At 33.2% G+C, this 14,230-nt stretch overlaps 2 protein-coding genes across 2 annotated transcripts; one reads left to right on the forward strand and one right to left on the reverse strand.

The window, feature by feature from the left end:
• Positions 1 to 1,000: 1,000 nt before the first annotated feature.
• On the reverse strand, positions 1,001 to 14,084 carry LOC128157797 (28S ribosomal protein S25, mitochondrial-like). Its single transcript, XM_052820420.1, has 4 exons — positions 13,863 to 14,084; positions 12,400 to 12,506; positions 2,010 to 2,109; positions 1,001 to 1,524 (listed from the first exon to the last, which is right to left on the reverse strand). The coding sequence occupies exons 1-4, from the start codon at positions 13,997 to 13,999 to the stop codon at positions 1,287 to 1,289; spliced, it is 582 nt and encodes a 193-aa protein (XP_052676380.1). The 5' UTR covers positions 14,000 to 14,084; the 3' UTR covers positions 1,001 to 1,286.
• Positions 6,846 to 8,315, forward strand: LOC128157798 (uncharacterized). The gene is made up of 3 exons (XM_052820421.1): positions 6,846 to 7,158; positions 7,272 to 7,400; positions 7,624 to 8,315. The coding sequence occupies exons 1-3, from the start codon at positions 6,959 to 6,961 to the stop codon at positions 7,748 to 7,750; spliced, it is 456 nt and encodes a 151-aa protein (XP_052676381.1). The 5' UTR covers positions 6,846 to 6,958; the 3' UTR covers positions 7,751 to 8,315.
• Positions 14,085 to 14,230: the final 146 nt, after the last annotated feature.

Consider the following 14,230-nt stretch of genomic DNA (forward strand, 5'->3'; position numbering starts at 1 on the left):
TTCATTTTTCGTCTATAATTTTATGTGTTGATAAAATGACGTCACAATGTATTGGCGAGAAATGGTACTCTGCGAGAACTGGTCGCATGCCAGTATAGTCTTTAGAAACTGTGTACATATTTATCAGTAAAATGTTTTGCTTCATACATTTTATGAAATAAACTGTGTACTTTTTGAGAAACCTTTCCCAAAAGTGAACTAATGCTCTACTTTAGACTATTTCATTCATGATAGTGAAATTCTCAAGTCTTAATTTGGCATTTCATCAATCTTAAGGGACTCCGATGATTTAGCTACCAAGGTAGACCTGTAGTATGTTGACTGCATGATCATAACAACATGTACCCCAGATGAATTTTACTTGTAAGCACCTGCTAGAATTCCCCATTTCTAACCAAATATATTCATGAGCACTGAAAGCATATTGCATCTGCTTTTCTCTGTTAGTTGGGTTGGGTTGGGCTGAATAATTCAAATTTATTAAATTTACATTGTAACATTATTGAAAATATGCTTTGGACTCATGCATGTAGTCTATTTAGAATTTTGGTAAAAACATACATTGCTTTTGCTAAATCAAATGCACTGCCAATTGTCATGCATGAATGACTATTTTTTATGTAGATTCAGAAATGTGCTAAATTACACCACCCTTAATCTGTTAAAAATAATTTTCAACCAAGAATTGTAAAAATGATATGTTTAATATACCTATTAAGACTTGGCTAATTAAAAAAAAAATTTAAAAAAAAAAAATTAAATTGATTGAAACTCTTACAAGTATCTATCTACACTAATGTTCAACAAGGTAAGTACCGGTAAGAGATATCCTTATGCTGTCATTATCCCCAATACTTATGATTAAAATACATATACCGGTAAGTAAAGTTAGTATGCTAAACTAAATTTATTCATTGCTCACAATGCAATTTAATTTACATGAAATTCATACATTTGGTAAAATTGTTTTCTTTAATAGTTTTCAACACACGTACACTGGTGATGATGTATAAAACTTTTAAATCAATGAAAACAATTAATTACATGTTCTAACATTTCATGAGTCAGGTATATACAGTTACTGTACACTGTTAGTGCAGAAAATACAGAAAACTGTTAAAAATTGGAAATGTCTTTTACATCGCAATATCTTGCACCTGGTATATCTTGTAAACAGAGAGAGTCCACTAATCTCCCCTGACAATGAAATCTATAACAACCAAGAGCCAGTAAATCTTAGCTCTTGATTGCAACATTAAGCGTCTTTTGATCTGTCAGACATCATTTCAAACTTCAGTCTCCTGGCCTTTCTGTAACAATGCTTCCTCAATTTTACGCCACTTATTCCTGGTATTTAAAGGAGTATATTTTCCGCGCAGCTCTTTTGGCAATGTCTCAAATGCCGGACAAGGCACTTGTCCGTCAACAAGACAAATACAGTTCCGGCGGAATTTTGGCCCAAAATTTTCAGGTCGATTGTTTTTCAGATCGGAACCATACATTTGCTGGTCTCTAATCTTTGTTCTGAAGAAAGAAAAAATAATATAAAACATATTTATTTTAAAATAATCCTATGTAGAGCATTCAAAGACCTGGCCCCAAAATCATAGAGAGGGAACAAATTGTGCATCAAAATTTTCGGTTTACTTGAGTCACAAATTTCAAAAGGGTACCCATTGGTACATATTCTAAACTAAACTGCCCTATAAACTCACAGCAAAAATTTAATTTATTTTAAAAAGTTCAAACAATTTATAATTTTGTCTTTTATCTCTTTTTGGTATGGCTTCTGGTACATATTTGTGCAAAGAAAGATAAATGAAGAAATACAAAAATGTTCACTAGGTAACAAATTAATAATAACTAACATAAAACTAACAGTCCCCTAAGTTGTGTCACTTACATGTACACATGCATGACATGTATTAAACAGCAAACTTAATCTGTATTTCATGCACATTCGAAAAATTGATCATACTGGTACCAGTTATATTTATGAGAATGCTTACATTAAGTCCAAGTCTGTGTAACAAAATGTTTTGAAAAACTTCTCGTAGACGTCTTCTTTATTCTGTCCGTAGCAGTCCATGGCAATGGATTCTCCGTGCACTGTATCAAAAGCAAAATTATTTATTAAGTTATGGCCCTTTTATATATTCATTGTAATGGTATAGACACTTCAATATAGTCTGGTTGTAAGTACCGTATATATGGCTAATTATACTAATACATGTATATGCAAAACATAATTTACTGTCAGTTGAAATGTTTAATCCTTCTGCAAGCCATGAAGGCGCATAAGGCCAGTGCTTATCCTTTGTTTCCATGGTGCTAAGCTGAGGAGAGTCATTGACTCCCCCTGGATGGGACACTAGTCCATCACAGGCTAACTCCCTGCTAATGACGATACCCAATGTCAGCTGGGTGGACTGAGACAATGATGCTAACTGCTTATTCCAAATAACCTTTTGATAAACCAACCAAATTGTGGCTGGCTAAACTGCCAGCAAAATCTGAGCTAATATTAGCATTCATTCAAGGTCGCTGCTTTTGTGATAAAAGTAAAAACTCCCATGTAAAATTAAAAGTTTAACAACATGTGCAAAAAAATGTGGGTCTTTGTTTCTGCAGACATTTAAACACTGTACTGAAAAGGCTTGGAATGCATTGAATGACACTTCTCATGACAGAAGTTAAGAAATGCAAATTTTGAGTAGTCAAAAAAGTTAGGACGTGATTTTTTAACTATTTATATCACGGTGGCTGACCACGTGATACCCGTATGATCAATTCCACGAAAAAAAGGCGATTTTGAGTTGCACCTGAGGGAGAATTTGAACGGTTAGTAACACTTTCCTGTACGTTTTTAATCATTTTACCTTCACCAAAGTGTAATAATTTCAGCTATGGATACTTTGTTTTTCTCAGAATATCGTAGTTTTGCGCGTACTGCTAGAACATTCGTGCACAATCTCCGGCTCGATCAACATTTCACGGAATAGTATCCACGATCATAACTTGATTGACGATTTATTTCCAGTTCAATCGTATTCAAGGTGTTTAATAACGTGAAAAGTACACATACTTTACCCTCTTTGGAGTGGAAGTGCTCATTATACTTAGAATTTGAATGCATGATATAAAACATAGGTAATCACAGATTACAAAGCTCACCGAGACGAGAAATCACCCTTCTGAGATTTCACCTTAAGAGACCACCTTTATCATATTAAATGAAAATCATACTTTATGATCTTGGATATTCATGGATTCTGTTTTGACACAATATCGTATATCATCTGTTAAAAATTATATGATAATCATATGTTCCTATGTTAATCAATACAATAATATAAAATCAAATATTGCATCCTATCATATTTACAACATATATCATAAAATACAATAAAATACTATAATAAACAATGATGAGATATGTTATTGTAACGTATGATATGACATTGTATTGTGTTATACGTAATTGTATTTGATCACATAATACAATATCATAATATATAAAACAATATAGTATTATATTATAATATCATATAACATAATACATCATAACATTGAAACATATGATATTATATTGAATAATATAGTATGGTATTGCATGATACTGTATCATTTTTGTTACATAATATGATATTGTATCATATGATACAATATAATTTGATACAACATTGTATCAAATCAAATGATACAATTTTAACTGATAAAGTAAAATAATACAATATTATATAATACATATTGTATCATATGATACAATAATATATTTCACAATATCATACAATACAATTTCATGTGATGTGATAATATATCATATCATAAACCAATACGATATTATACAATATCGTATGATACGATATTATATAAATAGTGCCTGTTTGGGAGGGTAACAGTTGAAATTGACACCCCGAGAAAACCATTGTCAACCGACGCGAAGCGGAGGTTGACAATGGTTTTCGAGGGGTGTCAATTTCAACTGTTATCCTCCCAAACAGGCACTATTTATTTTGTTATACTGAATGTCTTTTTTTAAATTTTTAAGAAAATTTTACTGCTTTTATATAGGAATAACGTGAATTCTACAACGAAACGTACGCGCATAATTTTCGCGCATGTAACATTTTTTAATGTTACCCGTTGCCAAGTGCGTTGCTAACGCTGAGGGTAATAGTAAATATTATTAACTGCGCCTTAACCAATCAGATTTCAGTATTTAACATGAAAGTATAACAATATATAATATTACAGTATCATATTATACAATTTCATGTGATATAATTCTATATTACAGAAACTTATATCATATACACAATATCGTATGATACAATATTATAGAATATACAATATTGTATCATAGGATACTATATAAATAGTGCCTGTTTGGGAGGGTAACAGTTGAAATTGACACCCCGAGAAAACCATTGTCAACCGACGCGAAGCGGAGGTTGACAATGGTTTTCGAGGGGTGTCAATTTCAACTGTTATCCTCCCAAACAGGCACTATTTATTTTGTTATACTGAATGTCTTTTTTAAAATTTTTAAGAAAATTTTACTGCTTTTATATAGGAATAACGTGAATTCTACAGCGAACCGTACGCGCATAATTTTCGCGCATGTAACATTCTTTAATGTTACCCGTTGCCAAGTGCGTTGCTAACGCTGAGGGTAATAGTAAATATTATTAACTGCGTCTTAACCAATCAGATTTCAGTATTTAACATGAAAGTATAACAAAATATTATATTTTGTGATATCTTATGTAATAGTATCATTTGATAAAATAATAAATTAATAATACAATACAATATTATATAATATTGTATCATAATATACAATACTATACATAATAATATCATGATACAATATCATAACATAAAATATAAAAAAAATTGATTCAATTTCATATCATATCATATAACTTTTTATAATATTACATATAATATTATATTGTATCATATTAAACAATATTGTTTCATACCATTCAATACTATATCATAGGAATCATGTTATATCATTTATCAACAAACACATCTATCTATCGAGCAGGTTTGAGTGAGGTAGGAGATTTCTTTAGCATCCTTGATAATGGAGATCAGGCTCTGCATCTGAAGTAACCTCTGCGTTTCATTTACAATATAGTTAAATCAACTATGCAAGCTATCATCTATAAAACATGTGACCTGTTCCAAAAAAACTAAACCTCATCCAGCATCCGAAACCTATGGCTCAGATTCAGCATTCAAGCCTGTCAGGTGCATCAGTATACATACGACGCATCTCCATGCAAGTTGGGTGAAGTTCAGACCAGTAATAACTAAGATATCATCATCAGAGGGCACTAGCAATTAAAACCTTAACCTGCTTCAGCATCTGCAACCTATGGCTCAGATTTAAAAGCCATGCCTGTCAGGTGCATCTGTATCATAAGACACACCATCCATTCAAGTCTGGCGAAGTTAGGACCTGTAATAACTAAGATATATTTTATAGCATCCTTGATAATGGAGATCAAGCTCTGCATCTGAAGCTTCCTCTGTGATTCATTCATATTACAGTTTAATCAACTATGCAAGTTTGAAATAGTACTATTATCTATTAAACATGAGACCTGTTCCAAAAAACTTAACCATATCCAGCATCTGAAACCTATGACTCAGACTCAGCATTCAAGCCTGTCAGGTGCATCATTATCATAAGACGCACCATCCATGGAAGTCTGGTGAAGTTAGGACAAGTAGTAACTAAGATATAATCATCAGAGGGCACCTGTTTCAAAAACTTTAACCAGCTCTAAAAACATTAACCTCCTCCAGCATCCGAAACCTATGGCTCAGATTCAGCAATCAAGCCTGTCTGGTGCATCAGTATCATAAGACGCACCATCCATGGAAGTCTGGTGAAGTTAGGACAAGTAGTAACTAAGATATAATCATCAGAGGGCACCTGCAACAAAAACTTTAACCAGCTCTAAAAACCTTAACCTCCTTCAGCATCTGTAACCTATAGCTCAGATTCAGCACCCAAGCCAGCCTGGTGCATCAGTACCATAAGACACAACATCAATGCAAGTTTGGTGAAGTACAGACCAGTAGTAACTTAGATATTGCTATCAAAGGGCACCTGCTACAAAAACTTTAACCTGCTCCAAAAACCTTAACCTCCTCCAGCATCCGAAACCTATAGCTCAGATTCAGCACCCAAGCCAGCCTGGTGCATCAGTATCATAAGACACACCATCAATGCAAGTTTGGTGAAGTACGGACCAGTAGTAACTTTGATATTGCTATCAAAGGGCACCTGCAACAAAAACTTTAACCTGCTCCAAAAACCTTAACCTCCTCCAGCATCCGAAACCTATAGCTCAGATTCAGCACTCAAGCCTGTCTGGTGCATTAGTATCATAAGACACACCATCAATGCAAGTTTGGTGAAGTACGGACCTGCAGTAACTTAGATATTGCTACCAAAGGGCACCTGCAACAAAAACTTTAACCTGGTCCAAAAACCTTTACCACCTCCAGCATCTGAAATTTAGGACTCAGATTCAGAATCCAAGTCTTTCAAGTCCATAAGTAGGTCCAGATGCAACATCCATGCAAGTTTGGTGAAGATAGGACAAGTAATAACTTAGATACAGGACCTGCAACAAAAACTTTAACCAGGTCCGGACGCCGACGCCGACACCGACGCCGAGGGTATAGCATATGCTCCCCCTGACTTCGTCTCGGTGAGCTAAAAACACGTACAAACTTAGTTTGTTTAATATGATCAGTAACCACGATACGAAATAGTAAAGATCAGTTCCACGGTCGATTTAAAAATATGAACGTTTTCTTTTTCAGACCCTGAAATGAGAAAGAAGTCAAACCTATCATTAAATAGACCTAAAAAGGCAGTGGTGGACATACGCATGTTAGTTGTGGAAAGCGATTATAGTTTCCAGTATAGATGCAAAAACATGGCTGTATTCTTTTTGTCATGGAGTTACTTTCAATGTTAGAGCATTTTTGCAGTATGGTTGGGGAAATATTTTTCTCTGAGCTGACCATAAATGATATGGAAGGACAGGGAACAGTTTCTTGTCAAGAGTTTGGCCAATTCATCGGAAATACAGTAGTACAAGTTCAGATACGATTAGATCCAGAAAGGTAAGCTTGAAATATCAATACCGATTATCCTAAGAGTAACATTTTATTTTTCGGTGACACAGTACGCACTTGTGTTTTATCTTTTTGAATAATTTATCTAGCATACCTTTCAGGATATGTTCTTATCCTACTAAGAGGGCTACAGTCTACAATTTGGTTAACGATACTGACTCTGTAGATCAGATCGAAAGCATTCAAGACAGAAACAATTTGCATGAAATGCCAACAGAAATTACATTCAGGTAGGTATCTCAGTTATCACAGATTCTTAAAGTCATAGTTTATTGCGAAAATCAATTTGATATTGAGACCATTTTCTTAAAGATTCGACTTATTTTTTAATTGATAAAAACCGTTGTTATTTTATCTCATTTATAATAACAGACTAATAGTGTCATATCTTAAATTAAACTTCAGGTTTCTTTTTTTTTTTAAATTTCATAAATAGTTTCAATTTGATTTTAGAGATCATCATTTTGATACACAACTTCGGAAACGCGTTTGTGGAAAGAGTAAGGAGGGAACAGTTCTGAGAGCGAAATTCGTTACAGAAGGGATCTCTGGGTGTTCGCTGGGAAAAAGCACGTTGTGATAAACCAAAAATCTTACCGACTGTCAAAATGGGATTATTGTAATTTCATGTTGCATGTATAAAATTGCACAAATTCATCTATTGTAAAATATGAGTCTATAACAAATTGCTACAAACTTTATTGTAGAATATCATTGAAAATTTCAAACAGAACAAGTAAAATTTGTATGTAAATACTGTAGTTTCCTTATTTTACGCGAGTACTTAATTCCGCGATTCTACGGTTTAGCATCAAATCGCGAGTATGTAAAATCGCGAATGCCGAATTTTTTCATATTCCAAATAGTTTACATTTGTACAAACATAGGTAATCACAGATTACAAAGCTCACCGAGATGAGACATCACCCTTATGAGACTTCACCTTTATGAGACCACCTTTATCATATTAAATGAAAATCATACTTTATGATCTTGGATATTCATGGATTCTGTTTTGACACAATAACGTATATCATCTGTTAAAAAATTGTATGATAACCATAGGTTCATACGTTAATCAATACAATAATATAAAATTAAATATTGCATCCTATCATATTTACACCATATATCATATAATACAATAAAAATACCATAATAAACAATGATGAGATATGATATTGTAACGTATGGTATGACATTATATTGTGTTATACGTTATTGTATTTGATCACATAATACAATATCATAATATAATATCATAATACAATATCATATTACATAAAACATCATAACATTGAAACATATGATATTATATTGTATAATATAGAATGATATTATATGATACTGTATCTTTTTGGAAACATAATATGATATTGTATCATATGATACAATCTAATTTGATACAACATTGTATCATATCAAATGATATAATATTATGATAAAGTAAAATGTATAATACAACATTATATTATACATATTGTATCACATGATACAATAATATATTTTACAATATCATACAATACAATTTCAAGTGATGTGATAATATATCATATTATAAACCAATATCATATTATACAATATCGTATGATACAATATTATATAATATAACAGTATCATATTATACAATTTCATGTGATATAATTCTATATACAGAAACTAATATCATATTATACAATATCGTATGATACAATATTATAGAATATACAATATTGTATCATAGGATATAATATTATATTTTGCAATATCTTATGTAATAGTAACATGTGATAAAATAATGAATTAATAATACAATATAATATTATACAATATTGCATCATAATATACAATACTATACATAATGATATCATGTTACAATATCATAACATAAAATATAAAAAAAATTGATTCAATTTCATATCGTATCATGTCACTTTTTATAATATTACATATGATATTATATTGTATCATATTAAAGAATATTGTTTCATACCATACAATACTATATCATAGGAATCATGTTATATCATTTATCAACAAACACATCTATCTACCGAGCAGGTTTGAGTGAGGTGGGAGATTTCTTTAGCATCCTTGATAATGGAGATCAGGCTCTGCATTTGAAGCAACCTCTCCGTTTCATTTATAATATAGTTAAATCAACTATGCAAGCTATCATCTATAAAACATGTGACCTGTTCCAAAAAAACTAGACCTCATCCAGCATCCGAAACCTATGGCTCAGATTCAGCATTCAAGCCTGTCAGGTGCATCAGTATACATAAGACGCATCTCCATGCAAGTTTGGTGAAGTTCAGACCAGTAATAACTAAGATATTATCATCAGAGGGCACTAGCAATTAAAACCTTAACCTGCTCCAGCATCCGCAACCTAATATGGCTAAGATTCAACATCCATGCCTGTCAGGTGCATCTGTATCATAAGACACACCATCCATTCAAGTTTGGTGAAGTTAGGACCTGTATTAACCAAGATATATTTTTTAGCATCCTTGATAATGGAGATCAAGCTCTACATCTGAAGCTTCCTCTGTAATTCATTCATATTACAGTTTAATCAACTATGCAAGTTTGAAATAGTACTATTATCTATTAAATATGTGACCTGTTCCAAAAAACTTAACCATATCCAGCATCTGAAACCTATGGCTAAGACTCAGCATTCAAGCCCGTCAGGTGCATCAGTATAATAAAACGCACCATCCATGGAAGTCTGGTGTAGTTAGGACAAGTAATAACTAAGATATGATCATCAGAGGGCACCTGTTTCAAAAACTTTAACCAGCTCTAAAAACCTTAACCTCCCCCAGCATCCGATTCTTATGGCTCAGATTCAGCATTCAAGCCTGTCTGGTGCATCAGTATCATAAGACGCACCATCCATGGAAGTCTGGTGAAGTTAGGACAACTAGTAGTAACTAAGATATAATCATCAGAGGGCACCTGCAACAAAAACTTTAACCAGCTCTAAAAACCATAACCTCCTTCAGCATCTGTAACCTATAGCTCAGATTCAGCACCCAAGCCTGTCTGGTGCATGAGTATCATAAGACACACCATCAATGCAAGTTTCGTGAAGTACGGACCGGCAGTAACTTAGATATTGCTATCAAACGGCACCTGCAACAAAAACATTAACCTGCTCCAAAAACCTTAACCTCCTCCAGCATCCGAAACCTATGGCTCAGATTCAGCATTCAAGCCTGTCTGGTGCATCAGTATCATAAGACACACCATCCATGCAAGTTTGGTGAAGTACGGACCTGCAGTAACTTAGATATTGCTATCAAAGGGCACCTGCAACAAAAACTTTAACCTGGTCCAACAACCTTAACCTCCTCCAGCATCTGAAATTTAGGACTCAGATTCAGCATCCAAGTCTTTCAAGTCCATAAGTAGGTCCAGATGCATCATCCATGCAAGTTTGGTGAAGATAGGACAAGTAATAGCTTAGATACAGGACCTGCAACAAAAACTTTAACCAGGTCCGGACGCCGACGCCGAGGGTATAGCATAAGCTCCCCCTGACTTCGTCTCGGTGAGCTAAAAATTAAAGAGAGATTTTAAAACCCGCAAGATGTGCTTATCGCGATTTTACGCGGATATTAATTTCTCGTGTTTAGTTAGCAATTTATAGTAAACAAAACTAATTGCAAGTTATAACGAAAGTTTACATCTCCATTTATTTTAATGAAGAGCTTATATTCCAATAAAAAAACAAAATGTCAAATTCAGACTAATTTGCACATTCTTTTATGTCCATATAGGTTTGTTTGATGCCTAAACGATCTACCACAAGGGCATCTGTGGATTTTTTCGCCAGTATGGGTTGTCATATGATCCTTATGCTCCTGTTTTTTTTCTTGACCACAGCCAACAAATTTCACATGTAAACTGGGGGTCTCTATGGCTTTTCATGTGTCGATTCAAATTTGCTTTTATTGCAAACTTTTTCCACAGTAATCACATGCAAATGTTTTTTCTTCATTATGCACTGCACATCTGTGAAGTTTAAAAGAAAACACATTTTACTATAGAAAATGATAGATATAAACGTTTAATATTCAATAAATTATTATGAAATGTCCCAAACGACATTTACTAGGATAGCAACGCCAGCGCTGTACCCACACCTAACCTCTCTCGCTAGAACCAAATTCATTCATTCTCTCTCTCTCTCTCTCTCTCTCTCTCTCTCTCTCTCTCTCATAAATAAGAAAACAAACTGACGACTTTGTCACAAAACGCACTTACTTCATAATAAAAATTAAATTTACATAGTTGCACACATTAATTCAATGTTTTAAGTCAAACATCGCCACAAATATTCCTATCTATGTCTTTTACGATTAATTTTGCTGTAAAACCTCTTGGAGCAGCACATGTGTGGTGCCTTCCCTACGTGTCCATTTTCATGATCATATTAAGCAGACCTACTCTTGAATTCTTTTCCAAAAAACTTGCAGAGTCTCTTATCCATTGTAACCTTCAAAATATATAAACAAGCTCAATTCTGACATATATTTTAAATCAATCGTGGAACTGATCTTTACTATTTCGTATCGTGGTTACTGATCATATTAAACAAACTAAGTTTGTACGTGTTTTTTATATCATGCATTCAAATTCTAAGTATAATGAGCACCTCCACTCCAAAGAGAGTAAACTATGTGTACTTTTCACGTTATTAAACACCTTGAATTTGATTGAATTGGAAATAAATTGTCAATCAAGTTATGATCGTGGATACTATCCCGTGAAATGTTGATCGAGCCGAAGATTGTGCACGAATGTTCTAGCAGTACGCGCAAAACTACGATATTCTGAGAAAAACAAAGTATCCATAGCTGAAATTATTACACTTTGGTGAAGGTAAAATGATTAAAAACGTACAGGAAAGTGTTACTTACCGTTCAAATTCTCCCTCAGGTGCAACTCAAAATCGCCATTTTTTCGTGGAATTGATCATACGCGTATCACGTGGTCCGCCACGTGATCTCTATTATAGTGTAGGTTTACGAGCAGTTGCATATTAGAAAACCTGAATATGATCAGATTGCATGTACTGGTATATGTTAATATTATGTATCACTTAGCATGAACCTATGCTACATTGCATGATATATGATAATCCATGATGTACTGTAGTAAGATTTTGTTTTAATAAGGTACATTGTATGTTTAGACTCAACATTACCGGTAACTATCCAAGCATTTTCAAATACATACTGTTGATAAATTGAATGTATGGTGTTGGTGATATACATCGAAATGTAAGGAACTGGACTTCTTGGTTTTTGTACTGCAGTTGTGGAAGATGCCAAAATATAAATTCTCTGAAAATAAAAAACAAAAATATAGTGACAGGACGTAAACACTATACTCTGTCCAAAGATATCCTTGATTCCTATTTGCTTTTTAATAATTACTCGATATTTGTAAATACCTCAGGGTTCAAACGATGTCCATTCAAAAGTATGAAAAATTTCCAAGATTTCCTCATTGAAACACCACCTCTAGTTAAACAGGTTTATATACAAGACTAAAATAAAAAAATGTGCTGTCTACTGGGATTCTGTATTGCAAAAAAAAACCGATGATAACATTGAAAAATAGTGAAGGTATTCCGAGTGACCTCTGAATGGAGAAAAAGATGTCAGCATTTCCCATTATAAATCTCGGTTTGGTTCCTGTGAATTTTTCCCAAGTGAAAATGATAATATGTGAATGAATTTACCTTAAATATTGACCCTTTATCTATTTTAATTGCACTTCTTTCATAGGTATGTGTATTTTATTAAAATGTACTGCATAAATATCTTGGGAAAGACTATAATGGGGTAGGCAACTCCTACATTAACAATGTTTACTTGTCTTTCCATAATACCCCGCGAGCCTTGACAAGTTTTGAGAAATATGTTCAATCCCATTGAAGTATATATTTTTTTTTATTTGATGATTCATTACTAGTTACCTACCTCTTTAGTATATTATGTCCATATTCTAAATTGAGTTTTTAACACAAGTATGTGAGATAACACCATGCACACTGATTATTAGATCAAATGTTCTATTTCGCTGTCCTTTAGACAACAGAATTATAATCTATAAAACATCATCTCATTCTGCTCCAGGAGAGAAAACTCCGAATTTAAACTCAACATTTCTTTACATTCCTGGCAGATGTCAATGGCGTGGAGAGATTTTAAACATGAAAAAGTTTGCACACTGTGAAAGTGGTTTTTTACACTGGTGGTAAAGTATGCCTTTTTTATGGTAAATACGCATGGTTATTAAATATGCGGGAGAATGATTTACCACTCTGTAGGTTTAATTGTTTTACCATACGCGCCGGGGGGTAATATATGCGTTTTTAAGCTTACCACCAAACTAGTATTAACCCCCTCCCCCCATCCCGACGCTTAAATAAACACTTTTAAAGTAGCTGAATAAAGATCAGATACCATAAAAAGTTTGACGTATCATAATTATATATACATTCCATTTATTTTATTTCGATGAAAATAATATGTCAAGAGTGCCTAAATCTGATAATTTTAGAAGGTTTTCACATTCCTTTTCCATACCTCTGTTGATACAATTACGTTACGTTTAGAAATCTATCAAAATTAATAAATAATGGCAAAATTAAGTTTTAAAATCTGTTCATATGACAACACTGCAGTACTTACTGTAGACCAGAGCTAGCAGGGTGGTTGGGAATTACATTTGACAACATAATTTTCAAATTTGGTTTGAGAAAAAGTTTCCCTTGCTTTAAGTATTCCATCGTCCTTCTGATGGGGGCACGGCCCCGCATAAGACCCATTTTTGCGGTATATTTCTTGACAACCTTATTTTCTCTGCAACCTTCAATATTTAGCCGGATGTAAACTCCATGTGGTAACGTAAATGAATATTTTCTTTTACGACATTCCAAAAACTGCAAAAAAGAGTTTTAAATAAAATAATCAATACTTTATTCACAACAAACAAAATAGATAATTAAAGTAATTCTATTCTCGGTGTTTTGCTAAGAAATTTAATTATAAAAGCTCTG

This window comes from Crassostrea angulata, chromosome 8 (genome assembly GCF_025612915.1).
Source record: "Crassostrea angulata isolate pt1a10 chromosome 8, ASM2561291v2, whole genome shotgun sequence".
Classification (NCBI taxonomy): Eukaryota; Metazoa; Mollusca; class Bivalvia; order Ostreida; family Ostreidae; genus Magallana; species Magallana angulata.